General features: G+C 39.9%; 1 protein-coding gene across 1 annotated transcript in view; it reads right to left on the reverse strand.

The window, feature by feature from the left end:
- The window catches only part of pkd1a (polycystic kidney disease 1a), a 110,598-nt gene that overhangs the window by 46,091 nt on the left and 41,807 nt on the right, over positions 1 to 22,700 (reverse strand). The window contains exons 12-19 of the mRNA XM_079614744.1: positions 19,368 to 19,645; positions 17,264 to 18,022; positions 15,093 to 15,224; positions 14,826 to 15,001; positions 11,884 to 11,999; positions 7,624 to 11,273; positions 5,771 to 5,923; positions 4,580 to 4,720 (exon numbers count right to left, since the gene is read on the reverse strand). Coding sequence (XP_079470870.1) covers positions 4,580 to 4,720; positions 5,771 to 5,923; positions 7,624 to 11,273; positions 11,884 to 11,999; positions 14,826 to 15,001; positions 15,093 to 15,224; positions 17,264 to 18,022; positions 19,368 to 19,645 — 5,405 coding nt within the window. The remainder of the gene's footprint in view (positions 1 to 4,579; positions 4,721 to 5,770; positions 5,924 to 7,623; positions 11,274 to 11,883; positions 12,000 to 14,825; positions 15,002 to 15,092; positions 15,225 to 17,263; positions 18,023 to 19,367; positions 19,646 to 22,700) is intronic.

Genomic DNA, 22,700 nt, shown 5'->3' on the forward strand with positions numbered 1-22,700 from the left:
TATCATTGTAAAATTAGCTGTTCTTTTTTAATTATTAAATACAAATAATTTAATTTAATGCATTTATTATATTTATGTAATATTTCACTTTATTAAAATATAAATATTATCTGAATACATGATTTATTACAATTAAATGCGTTATATATATATATTTTTTGTATTTCAATGCCATTTATTTACCAACTTTTATGTATTTATTCAAATGAGCAGATTATTCAAATAAATTATGATATTAATTTATTATATATTTGAATAAATGATTACATATAAAATCAATAATATATATTAGTAATCATATTTACATTATAATTTTATAATTATTTACAAATGTACTTCTATGTAGCTACAAAAATTGTCATAATTAAATAAATTCAAACTAGATAATTAAATTTATTTTTAAAATTCTATTATTGAATAAAATAATAATATTCATGAGCAGTTTTCATTTTATTGAAAGGTGAATTATTACATTTATTACATGTAATAATTTATTTATTAATAATATAAATATTATTTGAACACATTTAGGTAACGCGTTATATAAATGTGTGCAAAATATATTATTAATGGAGTAAAAATGTATTATTATTATTACTATTTAGTTTTATGTTTAAACATTTTTTTAAATAAATTCACACGAAATGCATTATATAAATGTGTAATAATACTCTATTTTTATTTCAGTGACCCCGCAGTGACCTCCATCACATCTATCCCGATCATGTTTGAACCACTAGATAAGCATCCCTGAAATGTACCATAATATTTACTGACTCATGGGTATCAGACCAAGTGTTTGACCGCCTGGTCACCAAGTAAATGTGTGTGTGTGTGTGTGTGTGTGTGTGTGTGTGTGTGTGTGTAACGCGGTGGAACACATCACATCACAATGATGAAATCATCGCCCTGTTCGCCCACTCAGGTTTTCCCTCCCTTTGGTTCCCATAACCATAACATCACTCCAGTCTCAGTCTAAACATGATCAGAGAGCGGGATGGAGAAAAGCAGGAGGAATGCTAATGAAAAAAGAGTGTGTTCTCGCTCGCTTTTCAGAATGACATCATGCTGCTGTCGCCATGTAAAGCTCTCCTCAATACATTACGACGGCATGTTTCCTCTAATAAATAAGGCACGAGTGACTCACTAAATCCAAATATGTCATTCCCAACATTCAGATTCTATGAGGATCATGTTATTCCTAGGGACAAATGATGATATCATGCTGCTTTCAATGCTTCTCAGAAAGCTAAGAGCACAAATTCAAGTTTTAAGCCGTGCACTGGTCAAAACCCTAATAGACATGGATTAAAAATACAGTTCAGTTTTGATTTCATGCTGTCCATTACCACAAAAACCGTTTGAGCGTCCCGACCAGGGGTGCGTTTCCCGAAAGCATCTTTAACTATGGTCAAAGTTCGGTCGTTATCAGCAGTTCAACGAGTCGCTGTTTCCCAAAACCATCGTTTAACGGACATTCGCGATCAGCATCGCAGACTTGTGTGTTTGACCGACAGATCTCGACCTGTGGTTAAGCAGAGATTCTTGTGTGCATGACGTGTGGACTCAATAAATCCTTATCATTTGTGCAACGTTTGGTGGTGCAAAATGAAAATTCAAAATGAAAATTCAATTATATAATTTACATTTGCCATTTCATACACTAGTTTTAATTTGTAAATTAAATACATATTTTAATGCTTTAAAAGTTGCAAAATTAAAATTTAGAATGTATTACAGAAATTATTAGATCTGTTTAACATGTTCAAGCAAAAACTGTCGCAAAATTGTAATTTAAATGTTACTTTTTCTTAATTGCATTTACTTCCATTAAGTGTCCTGCAATGAATGTAGCAAAATTCATTGTGCAATTTGAAAATGCCTTCTGAGCCGATCACGTGCCCGTCCCGCCCTGTCAATCACTCCGTGAAGGCGGGGCTCAGACAGCAACAGGTAAACATAGGCTATGGTGCGTATATTGAGGTGTTGGAAGGAAACACGGCGGCGGCAGAGCTGATACGAGCGTTAAATGCAATAGCAGATGAAGTGGAGCGTGAACAGAGGAATACTAGTGTTTCCGGAGATTATTACGCGTCTGCAGGTGAAAGAACCAGTGCGATGTTGGACCGTCTGGGTCTGGGAGAATGTTCTGCCTTATCAGGCGTCGACACCCGTGTCAACATAGAGAGCTTAAGTCCCTCCCCTTCCGGTGGACCATGGGACCTTATTTCGGAACAATATTGTATGGTAGTCAATGGCGAGAGACAACAAATATTTTGATCTCGTTTGAATTGTGCCCTGAATTACACATATGATGTTTGTCAATTTAAAAGATACATTTTAAAGTCAAGAAAGTCGGAGTTTGATGTAAAACTGTTGAGGTGTAAGACTTTGAAAATACATAATTACGAAGACTACAAACCGAAAAGGCGCACATGTGACGTCATACCTTTTCACTCAATGAATGAAGCTAACTTTACTGAAGCTAACTTTACTGAAGCTAACTTTACTGAAGCTAACTTTACTGAAGCTAACTTTACTGAAGCTAACTTTACTGAAGCTATCTTTACTGAAGCTAACTTTACTGAAGCTATCTTTACTGAAGCTAACTTTACTGAAGCTAACTTTACTGAAGCTGACTTTACTGAAGCTAACTTTACTGAAGCTAACTTTACTGAAGCTAACTCTACTGAAGCTATCTTTACTGAAGCTAACTTTACTGAAGCTATCTTTACTGAAGCTAACTTTACTGAAGCTAACTTTACTGAAGCTAACTTTACTGAAGCTAACTTTACTGAAGCTAACTTTACTGAAGCTATCTTTACTGAAGCTAACTTTACTGAAGCTAACTTTACTGAAGCTAACTTTACTGAAGCTAACTTTACTGAAGCTAACTTTACTGAAGCTAACGTCTGTCAATTATTCTATAGTCTTACGTTATAATCGTAACGTTACGGGTGATGCCGGAGTGTGTTGTACCAGACTGCACACACACGAGCAACGGTGACGTATAGTGCGAGGCGAGAGATGTAGTTCATTGAGCGATTTTCACATAAAACTAAACGCTACTCTTCTGTTTTATGACAAACTGCGACTTTCTTGACTCTCATAATTATCTTTTAAATTGACGAACATCATATGTGTAATTCAGGCACAGTTCAGACGGAATAAAAAGATAAGTTGTCTCTCGCCATTGACCACCATACATATTTTTTCCGAAATAAGGTCCCATGAGCCGGAAGCGGAAGGGCGGGACTTAGGCTCTCTATTACGTCGAGCTGCTGTTGTCTGATGCTGGACTGTTGATGGTTTCGTTTTGTATAAAACATTCTCATTGTCTGATACATGCTTATCTTTATTCTTATTACTATTAACTGTAATTACCCAATAATGTTGGAGATCCTTTAGTTTTTCCTTACAAATGTAATTTACGTCTTTCAGTTTGTCAAGAGATTTAAAGCGTGGTTATTGAAGAGTGCGCGTGTGCGAACGTGCTCTAGTACGTAAGATCGAGCTTATGAATGAATCTGGAAATAAAGCAAAATAACTGAGAAAAATTAGAATTAGTCCTCAGATGCCATGACCGTAATTTATAGCAAAACATCAAGCATGAATTCGATCTCGAAGCGATTCATTAAAAGTAGTTATTACTCCACCATGTGCGTGACATCATTAACAAACGTGGTTGAACGACCAATTTGCGACAATATGGTTTTGGAAAACAGGCGAGACTAGCTAGTTGATTTCTTCAACGATGCATCATACTATAGTTAAGGTGCGTTCACACTACAAGCGGAAAAGCGACACGTTACCATTCATTTCAATGGGGAGCGGGCGGTTTCTGGCGACACACGCGATCACGGCCGTTGGCGACCTGATGGGGCGTGTCTGGCGATGCGACAAAGTTGATATCTGTTTAACTTTATGCAAATGAAGGGCGAATTTCGGGAGCGACAACCAATAAGAGTGAAGTCAGTGGAGCGCGTGATCATCCGTCACTCTGACAGAGTTGAACGAGAAGCTAATTTTAGCTGTCAGAAACGGTCCTATAGGTTGTGATATATCTCCGTGTGCATACAGTGGTGTTCACAGTACTGACTCAGAGCCTGACTGGTTTCCTGAACCCATATAGACCGGTATTTGCCCGTTTGTTGCAATTAAATAGCCGTGATGGCAAAAAGCACTCACAGTTCTCGTTCATCTTTATTATTATGCATGTTATACTGATTCCATTTATATTTAGAATTTTCCTTCCAAAATGTTTGTTTGTAGTGGCAAGAAAACGGATTTGTTGTCTACAACATGGAGAAACATCCGTGAATGTCACTCACAAACATTACTAGGCAACCAGTAGCGGGAACGCACACTAGCGACCTAACCGCCAGCCACTGGCGACCTGCTCGCTTGTAGTGTGAACGTAGCTACAAGCGGCAAGTTACGTCGTTGTACGGGAAAAGCACACCAGCCCGAAACGAATAATTATTTGTGGTTTTGCAGACTTTCCCATTGGCAAAACAGGTTTAATAGTAACCCTATGATTGATGGCGGCGTGTCATGAGTGTGTGAGTGTGGTTCTCACCCCTCTGTGTGAGCTGTGGCAGTTATTGCAGGTGCCGGCCAAGTACACGTATGAGCTCTGACTGATCTCGTAGCGGGACTGAGCTTTGCACGACACACACTCCAGCGACACCATCGGGATGCGCCCGCTCTGCACCCACACCTGCCAGAAACAGTGAAGTCAAGAGAAGTTATGCAATTATGTTTTCTGTTGACCATGGAACCCAATTCATTTAAAACCTTTCTCACTCTTTGAACTTGATTGAAATACATTCAACGTTAGCGCCGAGACTGACGGATCTCCCTGACCTGCTCTGACTGCGACGCGGAAATAATGAATTCTGCTCAACTATTGAGAGGAAATAAAAGGACTTTACATCGGTTTCATCACGGTTCCCAAAGCAATCAGACCTTCAAAAGTAAAATCTCATGAAACATTCCCTTTAGCACATCATATCAGGCTTTCACGTGTAGCTTGGAATTGTGAAGGTCAGAAAGTAAAAAAGCAAGTTAATTATGTTTTGAATTATGTAACGTACCTTCCTTTGACCGGTTTGGGTCAGTTAATCATAGCTAAATACAGAGCATGCTAAATAAGAATGAATACTTTGTAATGATAATAGTGGCTAATAGTGGCTGTAGAGCAAAACAAAAAGGTGGGTATTCAGATGCTCATAATTTGGATCATTTGCATGCGCTGCATTGTTTTTGCTCGAGCTTCAGTATTGTAAGTATGCAAATGAGGTAACCGCACAAATACACCCCCAAAACACACAATCTTGCAGGCAACTTTTGAGTAATCAGGTAGTGGAGGATGTGCTTTTGTTCCTCATTTAATCATTTTCTGTGGTCATGATAGCTAAAAAAATAAATATTGAAATAAGATTCAGTTTACCGCCAGCTTTCCATGCCGGGGCGGCAACAGCGTGACGTTAATTGTGTGGCATTCAAAAAGCCCTGAGTTTTTGATTGTGAATAATTAGTATTTCTAATTTACATAGAAAAGAGGTGTGTTTGCAATGAAAAGAATGACAATGACTTCATTTAAATGGTGCTCTGTTCACTTAAACTGGACCGCGGGGAGTAATGCGGGTTTTTTCGTGCAAGGTTTAAAAGAGTGAGGTGAGGTGATTTTTTTTTAATGAATTAGCAAATTCAAACACAGTAGTTACGAAAAAAAGATTGTAGCCTAATCTACAATCAGGGCCCTCACCGTTTGGGTCGTGGACTCCGGGGTCATGCCTTCTTTACTGACGGTCAGGCGGAAGGTATACTCAACGTCCACCTCCAGTTCGGACCCAGAGATTCCCAGAACCGGGTCGCTCGGACCCAACCCAAAATGCAAAGTGGAACAGTGATCTGGACCCTGTGTGGTGGAGTGAAGAGGTGCTTTACAAAAGCTGCATTTGGTCATAAATCATCTCATTTATTTGCCTCAGGATAAACAAGACACCAGCATAAACACCTGCTCAAACCTTTAAATTTCTTTTTTGTTTTGTGACATTTTTTGCTTGAAAAGTGTGCTTGCACTTTCATTAAAATAAACACCACTTGGTTTTATATTTTATGTAATGCAATGACATCCATAAATGTTTAATGTGGCTTAAGTGCTATTTTTGAACTTGAAATATTCCATTCTACCTGATATAATATTCCTTTGAATTTCTGTCAGTGATAAAATGTTTTAATAAAAAGCAGGAATCTCTGCTCCCCTCCGGCAGCAATTCTGATAGGCTGGGAGAACTCGGAGGAATGCTGAGTTTTTCCCCCTGCTGGTTATGTAACTGATCTCAAGTATACACCACCCAAACATCCACTTTTGTGGCTCATACTTGACATATTTCGTCTTTCCGGGTTGCTGTTATTCACTGTTATGCACTTATTCAAGCCTCTGATACTAAACATCCCTCATACTAAAACACTTTTTTCTCTCAAATTCACACATTCAAATCTCTGTTAAGAGCGTTTTTAAAAATGGCAATTACTTAAACTCTCCAACCCTCTCTCAGAAATACACGCAAATCTGAAACATGTGACAAATGTCATGATTGTTACGGTCTATTTGCATTAGTTTAATATCCAGCTGGGCACATTTATGCATTCATTACCCAGCTAAGTTGCAAAATCTGTTATTTACTTTAATATTTATTAAAGCTACACTGTGTAGGAATTACTCCCATCTAGCGGTGAAATTGTATATGACTACCAACTGAATATTACTTTCTAGCCCCTCCCATCCCGAGGGCGTTTTAACTCCTACGGTGGCCGTGTTATTTTAAATCTGTCGGCAGTTGCGAGTAATCTCCCCGTCGCATTCGTCACGGTGCCACTGAGTGTAAAAACGCGAAAAGCGAAGCTTGAGTTTACAGGTATGTCCCTCTTTGGCTAATGTATTTTCAAGATGGAGGCGCAACATGGCTGCCGCCACTCGAGCGACTCACTCGTATCTATTACAAATGGCAGATTCTACGCTTACGAGAATACTTGATTAGTTGGTAGAAGTAATTATACATTAATGAACACATAATTTTGAAAGAACAAAGTGTTTTTTTGCTAAGAATCAACTTAAAAAATGACACAGTGTAGCTTTAATTTAGTTAGTATATAATTTTTTTATCTTTGTAAAAAAGTTCAGCACTATTTTACTTTTGATATTTTGATTCAGTATCAGTTTCAAAAACTACTACTTAATTAATCGGTAGGTACTGCCCAACTTAGTTATCGTTATCGGTTGACCTCTAGTCTAAACGTATTTGAGATGCATCAGCCGCCACATTTGTTCTTACATCTTTAGCTATTTTACAGTCTAGATTAAGGATGTTCAACCCTGCTCCTAGACGGTCATTTTCCAGCCGAGTTTAGCTTCAGCCCCAATTAAACACACATCAACAAGCTAATCAAGGTCTTTAGGACCGCTAGGCAGATGTGTTAGGGCTAAAATTTGCAGGAAAATGGCCCTCCAGGAGCAGGATCGGACACCCCTGGCCTAAATCCATGCATGTTCTTCATTGTCAGTGAGCAAGAGGAACAGAAAGCATTTATCTGTGACATATCAATCTTGATTACCTTTGAGGTGCTCACACATTCCCAGTGGTAGCTGAGCAGGGACTGGTTCTCCGGATCCAGATTGGGGTCGTAGGATTGCTCTGCGCTCAAATGCAAATCCTGAGTTTTAGACCACACACGGTATGTGCCACCCTCAATGATGGGCACCAATTTTTTGGACATCACCGAAAGTTGGAGACATGCTGCTTTACGTAGTGGCACTCCCTCGTAAGACAGAGAAAAAACTAGAGTGTAGTTCCCAGCGTAAATCGACATCTTGGGCACTGAAAGCTGGAGTCTCCGGACGTTGACTTCTGCGGGGAGACGGACCTTGGATGGTGGCGGACCTTTCTTGTCCTCATCCTGACAGCGAGGGGAGGTGAGGATCTCCCACAGGTACTCTACTCCATAGAGGGCACAGCCTTTTAAGTTCACACTGGCCTCTACCAAGGTTGGCTGGTACCGCCAGATAGCAAGCCGTGGAGCTTGAATGATCTGAACTTCTGGTTCGTCACACTTCAGGACTGAGATGTTGATCTCAGTCTGTGCTGTAACCCAGCTGACAAGGTTAGAGATGTTAACTCGCACCACATAGTGACCAGGACTGAAGTAGATATGGCTAAGGGAAGGTGTAGTTGTGACAGCGGTTGAAGAACTGTCCCCAAAGTGCCACTGATATGTTGCTGGAGTGGAAACAGGAGTGATTCCCACTTGGAAACTGACCGTCTTGTTTACAAAGGTGTCGCTTGGTTGAGCTTCCAAGAAGGCTGACCTGATACTGTTCTGAACTCGTATAACCTTGGTCATGTTAAGACCGTTCAGGGAATTGAACGCTCTTAGGAATATGGTCAGATTGCCTGGCTGATCTGGTGCATATGTCACCGACTTGCCAACATGGGAAATCTTGTGACCATGATGAAGGTCGAAGGTCCACAGGATGGTCAGTGGCTCACGTGTTGGAGTGCTTGCTACATAAGACCTAGGTACTCCGACAGGTATAGCGGCATCACAGCAATCCAGTATGGTCAGCTTGGTCACAGGCTCCATCACTTCAATGTGCAGAGTCTTTCGTTCTGAACTCACTTGGTTGTGGGCAGTAAGGTTGACGTAGTACTTGGCCACACTGGTGAACTGGTGGATGTACGTTTGATTGTTTAGGACAACAGTTGCATCACCACTAATGCTCAGGATGAAATTAACAGAAGTTCCAGACGAGACCGAGATTGTAAACTCAACATTTTCACCAACCGCAGCAATTTGTTTGCTGGCCCTGAGCTCCAGACCCTGGATACGGTCTTGAACTGTAAAGTCACGCAAGTACGATTCTCTGCTGATGTCATTAGAGGCATTCAAAGCGACATTGAAGATTCCCGTTTTGAGGAAGATGTAGGAGGTGGCACGCTGGTTTGATTTTGTGCTGTCTGGCAATAGCCACATCCATGAAATGTTGGATCCCATCCGTGTTTCTCCATACAGAGAAACATTGTCCCCCGAGGCTACAAAGTTCTCTATAACATTTGTGGCAATGAAACTCAATCCAGAGATCGGTTCTTGAACGCTGATCCACTTTGAGACCATTTCAGAGCTGATTTTATTGGAAACCTCCACTTTAACCAGTTTCAAACCTGCGTTTCTGAAACTGTGCATGACGGAGGACATGTCGGATGTTAACAGGTCACCATCTGCCCACCATCTGTAATGGAGATCCGTCCCAAAACTTACAGATACCGTCATAGTCGTCATGGCGTTTACTGCAGAAGGGTTTGGTGAAGACTCGAGGACCAGCTCCCTCACAGGATCCAGAAACTCAATAGTTTTGTTTACAACCAGCTGGCCAAGCAAGTTGGTTGCCTTGAGAAGCACCTCACAAGGACCCGGGGTGGAATAATTGAGGTCTATGGTCTTTCCCGTGAAGTTGCGGTCATGGTTTTCATGTTCCCTCAGAAGGTTCCAGCTGAAGGTCATGTTGGTGCCCTCTTTTAACGAGGCTTGTAAGTGGAGGACACGATTGGTTGCAAAACAGCATCCTTCAATAAGTTCATCAGCCACTATATGCAAGCCCTCCAACTCACGCTGCACAAAGATATTAATGCTGGACTGAGCAGTGCCGATGTCATTCTCTGCAGTAACAATAACATTGAAAGTCCCAACGGAGCGAAACGTGTAGAACATTGTGTGAGTGCCTTGGATAGATGTGCACCGGTCACAAAGAATCCAAGAGTACCGGACGTCATCTCCTTGGTCGAAGTGTGCCTCAAAGTGGACAGAAGCATTCAAAGGGACATTGACAAAGCTGGCATTTACTGACAGTCCTGAGATTGGTGCCAAGACCACAACGAAAATCTCCTTTTTGGTCTCACTCACTTCATTCTTGCCTGTGACACTGATGTTGAACCTGCCTGAAGAATTGTAAGCATGTGATACGTTTGTCCCATTTAGTCGAGTCCCATCTCCAAATTCCCAGATGTAGATAGCATTCGTCGAGTCTGAGGATGCTTTGAAAGCATAGTTTCGGTGTAAAGACAGATTGTTTCTTTTTTCTCCATTATGACTGATCAGCAAAGACCCAACGGATTGTTGTACCTCAATTGAAACTGAGCTATTGATACAGGAGATATTGTTGAGCACAGTAACTGTTACCAGATATTCCCCAGCACTCTTGAAAGTAAAAGCCATCTCCTTCCCACGCCGAACAGGACCTCTCGAGTCAAGTACCCCAAAATCCCACAGGTACGTGTAGTTAAATTCAGGGAAGGCAGCTACTGTAAATCTACTCTCCTCGCCGAGCTTCACATGTGTTCTCAGAGGAAACACGGACACTGTTGTAACTTCAGGTTGGACGCAGATCCTCGTGTAAAAATTGGCCTTGTTTGCTTCGCTTGACATAAGCAGCGAGAGATGGTACTCTCCACTCTTAACATATGAGTGCGTTATCAGCGCCGTTCCATACTGAGTCTCGTTGGGGCTTCCGTCTCCGAAACTCCACACGTATTGATGTCCTGACGCATTCCCTGACACAAACGCATGGAAGCTGACCTCTTTGTTTTCCTGAATGCACCCGGGAGGTTCTAGCGATAGCACTTGTAGAACAAACACCTCAACAGGTAAGGTTACCCACTGAGAGCTCACGGCATTCTTTGCGGTGACGTTAACCGTGTAGTTTCCATCTTTCCTGTACCTATATTCAACTTGTGGTTCCACACCCGTGTGCACCGTTCCATCACCCATGTCAAAGCTCCATGTTACGTTGTTACCGGCTTCTAGACTTGCTGTGACGATGGTAGGCGTGTTGCGTTCGGTGGGAGCAGATGACACCACCTCCAAGCCCTTAACGTCCTCATAGACGGTAACTTCGGCACATGTGTCTGTCCAGCTAATGGTGTTGTTCACAATCACGCAGATGTTGTAGACGCCGCTGTGAGCGTACGCGTGAGGAACCCTGCGTTCACGTCCCTGCTGGATACTCGAATTGTCACCGAAGTTCCAGGTGTAGATGATGCCGTAGGGAGACGGTAAGGGGTGGGCCTCAAAGTCAGCTGGTTTTTCGGCATTTAGGAGTGATGGGTAAGTTTCGATTTGCACACTTGTCAGAATGCTGAAGACGTATACGTCGACCTTGCATGTCTTGTTCTCATAGCGGTTGGAAGCAGAGAGCATTAGGGTGTACTCCCCTGCAAAAAAATATGAGTAGAAAAAAAGATCAATATGGATATCAAATATAATCAGTATGAATACAAAATGCGAAATAATATGTATATAAACGTATAGCCAATAAAATATAATTAACTGTATAGCCAATAAAATATAATTAACATAATTATAATCAATATGAATAAAAAATAGTCAATATGAATGCAAAATATTTATAAAAATATAATATGTATATAATAAATTATATTATATTATATTATATTAAATTAAATTAAATTAAATTATATATATATATATATATATATATATATATATATATATATATATATATATATATATATATATATATATATATATAGAATAAATGAATACAGAATTGATTCTATGTTCAATATGAATAATATGGATATAAAATATAATCAATATAAATATAAAAATAGTCAATATGAATGCTAAATATATTCAATATGAATAAAAATATGTATAAAAACACAATATATGTATATGATATATATATATATATATATATAAATATATATATATATTATGAATATAAATTATAATTAACATGGATATAAAATAAAAAACATATAATCAATATAAATAAATAATATAAACGTTTTTTTTTACCTGGCTGTGCATAAATATATTCCATATGGTCATGAATCACCACCTGGTTACTGGAGGAGTTATCGTAAGGGGGCTTAAACTGGTGTGTATGGTTTCCTCCATCTCCAAACCACCACCTGTGACACATAAAACCATCAAAACATTACATCACAAACAAACCCACTGGATGCCTGATTACATGCACTATTTTAAAACCGGCTTCACTTCATCAGTTTCTCACAATGTAGAGAGTGTTTTAATCTTTGGGAATGTTACACTGTTAACCTGACAAATCTTAAGACCTGTTTAGTCCTGGTATTAAGATGTGTTTTGGTCGATCGGATCACATAGACGAGGGAGACACATTCCCGTTCACACCTGGTGTTTTAATCCGTCTCTTCTGTCCACTTTCAAACACTTCTGTCCTGATTTCTTCGAGAGGAGAGGGTCTATGGGCGGGTAAATGTGTGTGTTTTCAGATCTTTCAATCTAATGGATGAAATAAGCTCACGCTATTAACATATGAACTCGACCGGAGACGACGGAAAAACACACGGAGAGCATCAGCTTTAGTTTCTGTTCTGACAGACGTAAGATCAGCCGAACGCTGTGAGTGTGTGTGTGTGAGAAATCAGGAATGATGAGAGAACATTGTGCTTGATACATTTTTCATCTTCAAACCAAACTTGAGTCAAAGTTTAAACCCCGTCTGGCTCGAGCTCTTCTCATAATGTTACGCATTAGATCAGTAGACGGAGAGAAGACGGTCTTATGTGGCTGTTTGAACACATTCGACCACATGAGTGTTTACACTACAAAATAAATCCGGTTTAATGTGTTTTCAACTTCCTCTGGAAGCGGTGGAAAGTGTACGAGCTGAAAACCCCGTTTACACCTTTAGCGTCATCCACTTGTGATCCGATCGACCAAAACACATCTTAATACCAGGTGTTAACAGCGCCTTGAAGTCAACGTGAAACCGGCAACCCATTTTCCTTATGCGATGTGACAAGATACTCAATATAGAAAAAAGACAGGCCTTGATTTTATCAATAGGGAATTAAACAGTGGTTAGGGAAGAGTTGAAAAAAAAGTCACAGCCTTTTTACATTGCAGGTTGTTTTTCCTTTCGAATAATGACACACTGTGCACAATAAGACCAGGGACATGTATTAAAAAAGTCAACTCTGGTTTTATGTTGGCTTTAAAGAAAGTTATTGCAGTATAAAAAGGGGACTAATGGATGGGGGGAAAGCCAACTTTAAGTCTCTTTTGGTGCCTCGGGAATGTGCAAGAGCAAGGTGGCAGGTCTGTTTTGAAGATATTTTTAGCTGGAGAGAATAAAAGCACTGTCTTGTCTGACTCATCGCTGCGGGAGGGAGTGGTGGAGCTGCTGTTGAATCATCGGCTCAGCTCCCGGATACACACCTTCATCTCTCACTCCATCTTATCCCCAAATTCTCCATGGATGAGGAACCCAAAGGAGAATCAGGTATCACGATTGACTGAACAAGCCGAGGGCTGAACTCCAGAGATACTGAGCAGGCAAGATAAAAGAGTCGGGAAGAAACCACCCTACAGTGCTTGTCTGAAAGGCTTTTTTTTTTCCTGACAATAAATAGAGAACTCCATGAAATAAATAAATAAAGCAGACATCTGCAGTGGCGCGCAGCAGGCTTCTGCATGGGGGAAGGAATGGAAAGTTTGGGAATCTTTCTATGCTTGGCGTTTAAGGGAAAATTCTTGTCAGCATTTTTTGCTAACCACAGACTGTAAATCTAGAGAAAAGTGCCATTAAAAGGGAGCAGGCTGGGATTGTGTGAGGCGGTGGAAGCCATGGAGAAGATAAAAAAAAAGAGTGTGTGCAGACCGAGTACATTAAACAGTCATGGGATGTGAATGTAGAAAGCAGTCTAAGAAGAGAGTTATTCAAAGAGAGCATTCACAACCCATTTTACTTCCATTATGTGACATATTTCAAAGAGAAAGCTTGTTCGCGCCACAGAATAAAAAATTAAAAAGGTCATTGCGACTTTTTATCCTACAATTCTTTTTTCTTTGAAATTGCGAGTTTACATCTCACAATTCTGACTTTTTATCTCAGAATTGTGATATAAAGTCGCAATTGCGAGTTATAAAGTCAGAATTGCATTATATAAAGTCACAATTGTGAATTATAAAGTCACAATTGCGTGTTATAAAGTCAGGATTGCGTGATATTAAGTCAGAATTGAGAGTTAAAAAGTCAGGATTGCGTGATATAAAGTCAGAATTGAGAGTTAAAAAGTCAGGATTGCGTGATATAAAGTCAGCATTGCGTGATATAAAGTCAGGATTGCGTGATATAAAGTCAGGATTGCGTGATATAAAGTCAGAATTGAGAGTTAAAAAGTCAGAATTGTGAGATATAAACCTTACAATTGGACTTTATAACTTGCAATAAAGTCAGAAAAGAGAAAAGATGTGAGAGTTGCGAAATATAAACTCGCAATGGTGAGAAAAAAATAGTCACAATTGCGATATATCGCAATATTTATACCTCGCAATTCTGAATTTGTAACACACAATTGTGAGTTTATATCTCACAATTTTGAGATGTAAACACGCAATTGTGAGATAAAAAAAATCGCAATTATCTTTTGAAATGTTTTATTCTGTGGCGGAAACAAGCTTCCATAGAAACATGATATTCAATAAGAAAAAAATGCACTAAAGCACTTGATTTTATACGTCAGGAATAAACTGGTCGTTTCATGTCAAAGCATCCCAATGCTAGGACTTCTTTAACCAATAATTATTTGCTATTATTGCTGTATTCTTTATGACAGGCATTAAATTACTGCATTACCGCCTTTTAAAGAAACTGCATTAACCCTAATGTAAACGACAAAGCTTTCTGCTGAAGTCTTTAGACCTCGAATCTTTAATTTGACCAATCAGAGCTTCACTGTAGCAGAACATACCAGAAGGTGACGTTCACCGCCATGTCTATCTTCACAGTCGCAGAGAGGTTCAGGGACAAACCCTGCTGCACGATTTTGGGGACACCATGGACGGCGGGGACAGTCATCGGGTTCATGCGGTCCACCGTCACGTTGAAGAGTTCGGTCAGCATGCTAACCTGGTTCATAGCCATTACCTTGGAGACAAGAGACGGGTCAGTTCCTGAGCGTATGGAGTCAGTGTTGCTTTTACCACAAACTGCACCGAGTTCAATGGAAACCAGTCACCTTGAGTTTGTAGACTGCTGCATTCTGGTAGATGATGTTTAAATTGCTGTTGTAGTACGTGAAGTACGGTTTATCATCCACCGTCCATCTGAACGACGGGTCCGTACCTCCCTCCACAGACGCCACGTAACTCTGAAACGCAAGACGGAGAGGAAGAGGGGAGCAAAGAAGACGACTGTTAAAGAGAAAGGTCAGGGCCGTAACAAAGCCGGCATGGGGGATGAAGAACAGCATTAAACCTTCAGACCCGCTTCTCTCTCACAGACATCTTTTATGGACAAACATAAAATATAAGCAATAAATACTCTATTCTTGGACACGAAGGCCTGGTTTCACAGGGCTTAGATAAAGCCAGGATTAGGCCTTGGTTCAATTAGGGACATTTAAGTAGCTTTTATAAATGTGCCTTGAAAAACACTGTTGTGTATCTTGAGGCAAAACAATGACACTGCATATTTTAAGATATGCCAGGAGAAATTACTTTTAGCATGCATTTTAGTTTGTGACTAGCTCAAGCCTTGTATGTGAAGGTGTTTAGAAACCAGTTTAATCCAGCCTAAAACCAGCAAACCACATGATTTAAGTGTTTTTTTTACAATTTTAACAATGATACACAATCCTAGGACAGCAGATGTTTAGAAGGTAAAGTCTTTAAACTAGCCTAAGGTGGTTAGCTGGTCTGCTGTGATGGTTTTCGATGGGTTTTGGGCACTTGCCAGGGTAGGAAACTAGTTTAACCCTCTGGTGATCTTTGAGTGTCTGTCAATTTTTTTTATTTTCAATTAATTATTTCAATTAAATTAATGTACTATATTTTAGTTTGATAATGTTTTCAAGCGTTTTTCATATTTTGTATTTTAGGGGATTTCTACATTTGGCAGATTATTGCTGAAGTGAAAAACGTTTTAGTGAACTTTAAAAAAGTTTTAAATTTTTATATGAAATATATATTTTCAAAAACATGTTTTACTCTAGCCTGGCTAACGCCAGACCCAATTCTCGTTGAGACTTGGGTCTGGGAACCACATGTTAATTTTCTCGTATTTGAGGCGTGGTTTACGAATGCCCGGCGCCGTTTATTGGGTGCTAAGAATGTCTATCAAAAGCGCCTGTACGTTCATAGCCAATCATTTCCATTATACCAGACGACGTATGTAGAGCGACAGAAATTAGACAAGGAAGAAGACGATGGGTAAGATATTTTTGTGTAAACAATGATGTTCAGCGACTATTGCCGTTTGTGCAAGATAAACATGAGGGTCGAAGGTATATATGGATATAATCAAACTGCTTAGTTGTGTCGCATAGATATCGTCATCGTCTTGTTGCTCCCTCCCCGTTCTGTGATTGGTTCCCTAGATGAGGTGAAAATCTGGTCCATGGTATCCAGACTGCCTTTCAGCGTGAGTAAATTTGCGCTGCGCAAAGGCAGTATGGGGAAACCCAGGCTAGTTTTACTCTAAAACCGTGAGGAAAATCAAAGCCATACATCTAAACAAGTTGTGCTCAAAATTTTAGCTTTATATCTAAAAAAATTTGCTTTCAGCGAGATTTTGTTTGGCTGCAGTACCAAAAGTTTCCACTAGATGAAATTCGTCTCCCATTCATTTCCAATGTTCTCATTATTGACCGCGAGGAGCACAAGTGTGACTATTGTTTTCAGGACCATTTAACCAGTTCGAATCATGGCCATGATTTTTTTTTTTGTGTTCACACAGCAAGTGCCAAAACCTTTAGCAAGTTTCGTACAATTCCGATGAAGAAGAAAAAAATTTATGTAACATTTTTCAGTGAAGAGCACAACAAGAAAAGAAAACCAGATGTTTAGAAGGTGAAGTCATGCTGACAAATGGCTTAAACGATGCCTATCTCGTCTCCTTTGTTGGTTTTTAGTGCTGGGTAACCAGTTTAACCCAGTCTAAAGGTCCTTGCACACTTCGATGGCTCTGAAAACATCATTCAAATGCTTGTTACGGATGCGAAAAACGCAGAAAATCGAACCCGTTCCGAATTTTTTTATGCCGGACGAAAGTTTCGGAGACAATGTGTAAGGGGTGATTGACAAAACATGAGATTGTTTTTATTTTTTAACGTGCGAAAATTTCGGACTCATAAATCCAACAAACCCCCTGGTTTAAGTGTGTTTTCTCAGAAGGGAGGATGTCACGTACCACTATGGACTCCATCAGGACTCTGTGCGCAGGATGCGGTTGGACAGCCAGGCCCCGGAGCGGCTCTTGCACCCTCGCCTCAATTCGTAGCGATGCTTCGGTAAATTCGCTCTTGACATGAAGCGTTACGGTGGTCTGTCCCGGCGTGGACCCGAGCTGGAGGTCGACCCATGCGAACATGGTGTCGTTGTACGGGCCGGGCCTTCTGCATTCGGCCACCTTCGCCACCAGGTCCTGGGGACACGAGCTGTGAAAGGCCGTGTTGCTGCCCTCCCGCTCAATCAAGGCATCGTGCTGCGAGCGGACCGCCACGAGAATCCACGTCTGATTGGGGAGGAAGTACACCGTCCCGCTGTGGTTAATCGGATGGATCACGGTGGGCGCCAGTGGTGGGACGACTTCAATCAGACAAGATGCAGTGACGGGAAAGTCCTTATCATCGGACGTCACTTCCAAAGTGTATTCGCCAGACTGAGGGAGTCCAGAACGGAGGAAGGGACCCTGCAGCCTGGTCTCGTTCTGTCCCACGTACAACACCCTTATCTGACAAACCACGCCCTCCTCCCAACTTCCCTCAGCATCCGCTTGCAGCGTCTCATTAGCATCCCACCAATCGGAGCGGTTCTGGATGAGCACGCTCTGCTTCCACGGGGAAGAGGGTTCGGAGGAGCACTGGAGGAGGCCTGATGGCCCGGCGTCGTGCTGAAGGGCGATGAAGTCCCCGGGGAAAACCAGCAGGTCCTCGACCTCCTCCTGGACCTGAGGGAGAGCAGGGCAGAAAGTGAGAGGGGATGTCAAGATCAAGATATGCTGCTTCTAATGTATAATACTGAGGGGCATTATCAGAGATATTTGTGAAGCTAATATTTCACATTAAATATTTCACATTAAAAATCAAAAAGGAAGAAACAATTATATTTTGCATAAAGAAATCAAAGCTTATTTTAAGAACCATTTTGGATTGGGATGTCACTTGTTTCCACTGATTTTCACAATTGTTCTCAATGATTATGAGTTCAAATGTTTTATACAGTTTACATATATATATATATATATATACACACATGCAAAAGAGTTTTTCGATTTTCGATTAAAATCAGGATATTAAACACAGCACAAAAATAACAATACACTACTGTTCAAAACTTTGGGGTTGGTATGATTTTTTTCATATTGCTTCTGCTCACAAAGGCTGCATTTATTATTTATTATTAAGTATTATGCATTTATTAAGTATTCTGAAATATAATTTCCATTTAAAATAACTATATTCTTATGAAATATATGATCAAAGATGAATTTTCAGCATCATCACTCCAGTCTTCAGTGTCACATGATCCTCCAGAAATCACTCTAATATGATGATTTGATGCTCAAGAAACATTTATGATTATCATCACAGTTGAAAACAAAAAAAATTTTTTTTGTGGAAACAGTGATACAATAAATTATTTGGATTCAAGATTCTTTGATTAATAGAAAGTTTAAAAAAAACAGCATTTATTTGAAATAGAAACATTATAAATATCTAGTTCACTCATTAAACTCTAGATGGCCCAGACTGATCGGTCCTTTACATGCAGTCTGCAAGCAATCACATCATTATTTGCTGATTGGCCTCTGCTAATCCAGCAGCCAATGAGATTTGAGCAGTCGGTTCAGTGTTCGCTGTAAGTTCCTCTGAACCCCTCCACCTCCCCAGCTCCACCTGCCTAGATCTGCTCCTGGATTCATGTGTGTGTGTTGATGCAACAGCAGCATATCTAGCGTGTCTGTGTATCTAATATCATATATACAATATATATATCGTTTTTTAACATAAATGTAATGAGACATTTTTTTGTTGAGTTACGATCATTTATTAATGAATTTTTGTCAAAAATAAGGCTGCAATAAAAAAAAAATTCCCCTAATATAGACTTTATTTTCTTTACACAAAATAAAATATTGTATTTTGTATATTGTATATTTTTTTAGATACAATTTAATACAATTTTCATGAGTACGAAATTAGAATGAATTTTTCAGTAGTTGTATATTTTAGAGGCAGTTCAGTCTGTTTTTTAAGAGGTGCAGTTCCAGGTTTTCATTCGGTCAAACTCACCAGGATGTTGGATGGCGGTCCGGCCGGCAGGGTGACCCGCACCTCCCCGACCAGGCTGTACTCGGGGTACTGAGCGCCCGCCGGCAGAGGACTGACACCAGAACAGTTGACACAAGCCCCAGGATGGCACGGGCTGGACAGCGGCAGACACTGCTCAGCGTACGGACAGTACTGGCGTCCCGCTGGACACGCTGTGGGCTCGGCTTGGACGGACGTGTCGTTGATCCACTCATCCGGAGCCTGGCAAACAGTGATGGGGGCGCAGAGGTCACCGCAACCTGCAAGTCCATACAAATCAATACATCATTAAAGCAAATCATGTTAAAGAAAAAAAATCTTGGATTTTCAAGTCATTCAAACTTAAAGCTGCAGTCCGTCGTTTTTCCTCTTTGTCGCCATCTCTGTTCGAAATCTGCAATTGCAGTTATTCGCGGAATTATTAACTGTGCGTGGGTAGTAAATCGGCATGAAGCAGCGCGGATGAACACAATGTATTGAGGAGAACCTGTCGCTGTCGCGTCGCTGTGGATACTGTACTGTCATCAGCAATCTCAGAGTATACTTTTTGAAAGTGTCAACATTAGAATTTTCATCGGAAAATGTCATCTGAACAAGTAAGTAACATTCACTTTTGTTCTGACCAAATTCGGGGGGTGGGGGGAAGCATTGCAGTAGCTATATCATGCTGATCAAATCTAACGATTGCTTACATCACGTCAAAACGTGAAAAATATATTTTTTCTGTAGCCACTCTGAAGTCCGAAGTCTTTGTGTTTTACAACTGGTGAATCTCCAGTTGTCACTGGTGATTGTCGCTTTAAACTTTCGGGATCCGCCATACCAAGTGCTAAGCTAAATCTCCACCATCATCCACACACGCTATAATAGCCGACTGGCCGAGACTCCTTCTCTATGTGTACAGAAGTGACGTAATGACGCAAAGACATGCTCGAAATTCCCGCGGAAATCCACCAGTACCACTGGAATTAAAATCATTATTACAAGCTTACCGTTTTGAATCGAGGTAAGGCAAGCAGATCGTTTTGAACACTGGCTGGTTACGTTTTTTTTTCAAAAATGTCTTTTTTTATATTTTTAAACCCAAAAAAGTGCCGGACTGCAGCTTTAAATTACATTAAACTGACTTGAAAATTTGTTGAATCTTGTATAACTTATAAAAAAGTTAAAAATAGCTTAACTTATTTTGACAAGTTTAAGCAATGTAAAAACATATGTTGCCATAACTTATTGATCATATAATGTTTTGCAGCGTACATATAATATATAGAGCAATATTTGTCGTATTAATGTTTACTTGGCTGTATATATATATATATATATATATATATATATAAATATATATATATATATATGCATAATGAATATATAGGCATTTAAATATATGCACTTTTCTTTCTTAATAAATCAAACTTATCTAATCTTATCTTATCTAAATCAACTAACAGTAAATGTTGAAGGTCCAGTAATGTTTAATTAAAACTGTCAATCATAACGCGATTGTTATTATTATATTTGTATTAAAAATATGAATAGAAAATGTATTAAAACAACTGAATATTAACATTGTAATTTTTTTTATCAGATTGCTTTTCTTTGCAGATAATTACCCCGTAATGCTGCATGCAGACCTTCATACATTTTAGATATAAATAAGTTGGTAATACACCACATTTTTGTTTGTCAATTTTTTTTGTAGAGTAATAAGCAAACCAACTGTGATTCTGTAAATATAAAAATATGGTTCATCTATCTTAGATTTCATTGATAAAAATAAAGCATCTTCACTGAGGTAATGAACTTTCAGCATGTTGATGTGTGTCTGGAGGCTGTTCTGTTAGTTTGCTCTGTTTGCGAACACATCCAACACAAAGAAATGATCTTGACTGGCGGTAGAAAACGAACTCCGGGCCGCTGAGAACAATCTCCACATCTGATTTCATTTAAAAGTAAAATTATGAACTACTCTGGTCTAATAATACCATGCAGAGCTGCTTATGCATGGACTTGTTTGCTCGTTTGTTTATCTCAGAGCTCCGTCTGTTCTTGCACGGCAAATGGCCAAGTCATCAAACAAGCCTGTTACCATGACGATGGGCGTCCGGAGATAACGTCAATGTACAGAGGGAAACATTGCGCACAAACACTCAGGACTCCTGAAGGAAAGTCACATGATAGTGTGAGGAAAATAACTAAATCTGAGTCTATTTAGGAGCTGTGAATGTTTTAACACAATGTTTCGCTTGACGCAAGTTATGATGTAAACGATGATGGTAACAGTTTACAATATGGATGGATGGATGAATAGACAGAACGATGGATGGATGAATAGACAGAACGATGGATGGATGAATAGACAGAACGATGGATGGATGAATAGACAGAACGATGGATGGATGAATAGACAGAACGATGGATGGATGGATGGATGAATAGACAGAACGATGGATGGATGAATAGAAAGAACGACGGATGGATGGATGGATGGATGAATAGACAGAACGATGGATGGATGGATGGATGGATGGATGGATGAATAGACAGAACGATGGATGGATGAATAGAAAGAACAATGGATGGATGGATGAATAGACAGAACGATGGATGGATGGATGGATGAATAGACAGAACGATGGATGGATGGATGGATGAATAGACAGAACGATGGATGGATGGATGGATGGATGGAGGAATAGACAGAACAATGGATGGATGGATAGATAGATAGAACAATTGATAGATGGATGGATGAATAGACAGAACGATGGATGGATGGATAGACAGAACGATGGATGGATGGATGGATGAATAGACAGAACGATGGATGGATGGATGGATGAATAGACAGAACGATGGATGGATGGATGGATGAATAGACAGAACGATGGATGGATGGATGGATGGATGGAGGAATAGACAGAACAATGGATGGATGGATAGATAGATAGAACAATTGATAGATGGATGGATGAATAGACAGAACGATGGATGGATGGATAGATAGAATGATTGATAGATGGATGGATGAATAGATAGAACAATGGATTGATGGATGAATAGATAGAAGGATGGATGGATAAATAGACAGAACGATGGATGGATGGATGAATAGACAGAACGATGGATGGATGGATGAATAGACAGAACGATGGATGGATGGATGGATGAATAGACAGAACGATGGATGGATGGATGGATGAATAGACAGAACGATGGATGGATGGATGAATAGACAGAACGATGGATGGATGGATGGATGGATGGATGAATAGACAGAACGATGGATGAATAGACAGAACGATGGATGGATGGATG

The sequence above is a fragment of the Phoxinus phoxinus genome (assembly GCF_949152265.1).
Source record: "Phoxinus phoxinus genome assembly, chromosome: 6".
Taxonomy (NCBI): Eukaryota; Metazoa; Chordata; class Actinopteri; order Cypriniformes; family Leuciscidae; genus Phoxinus; species Phoxinus phoxinus.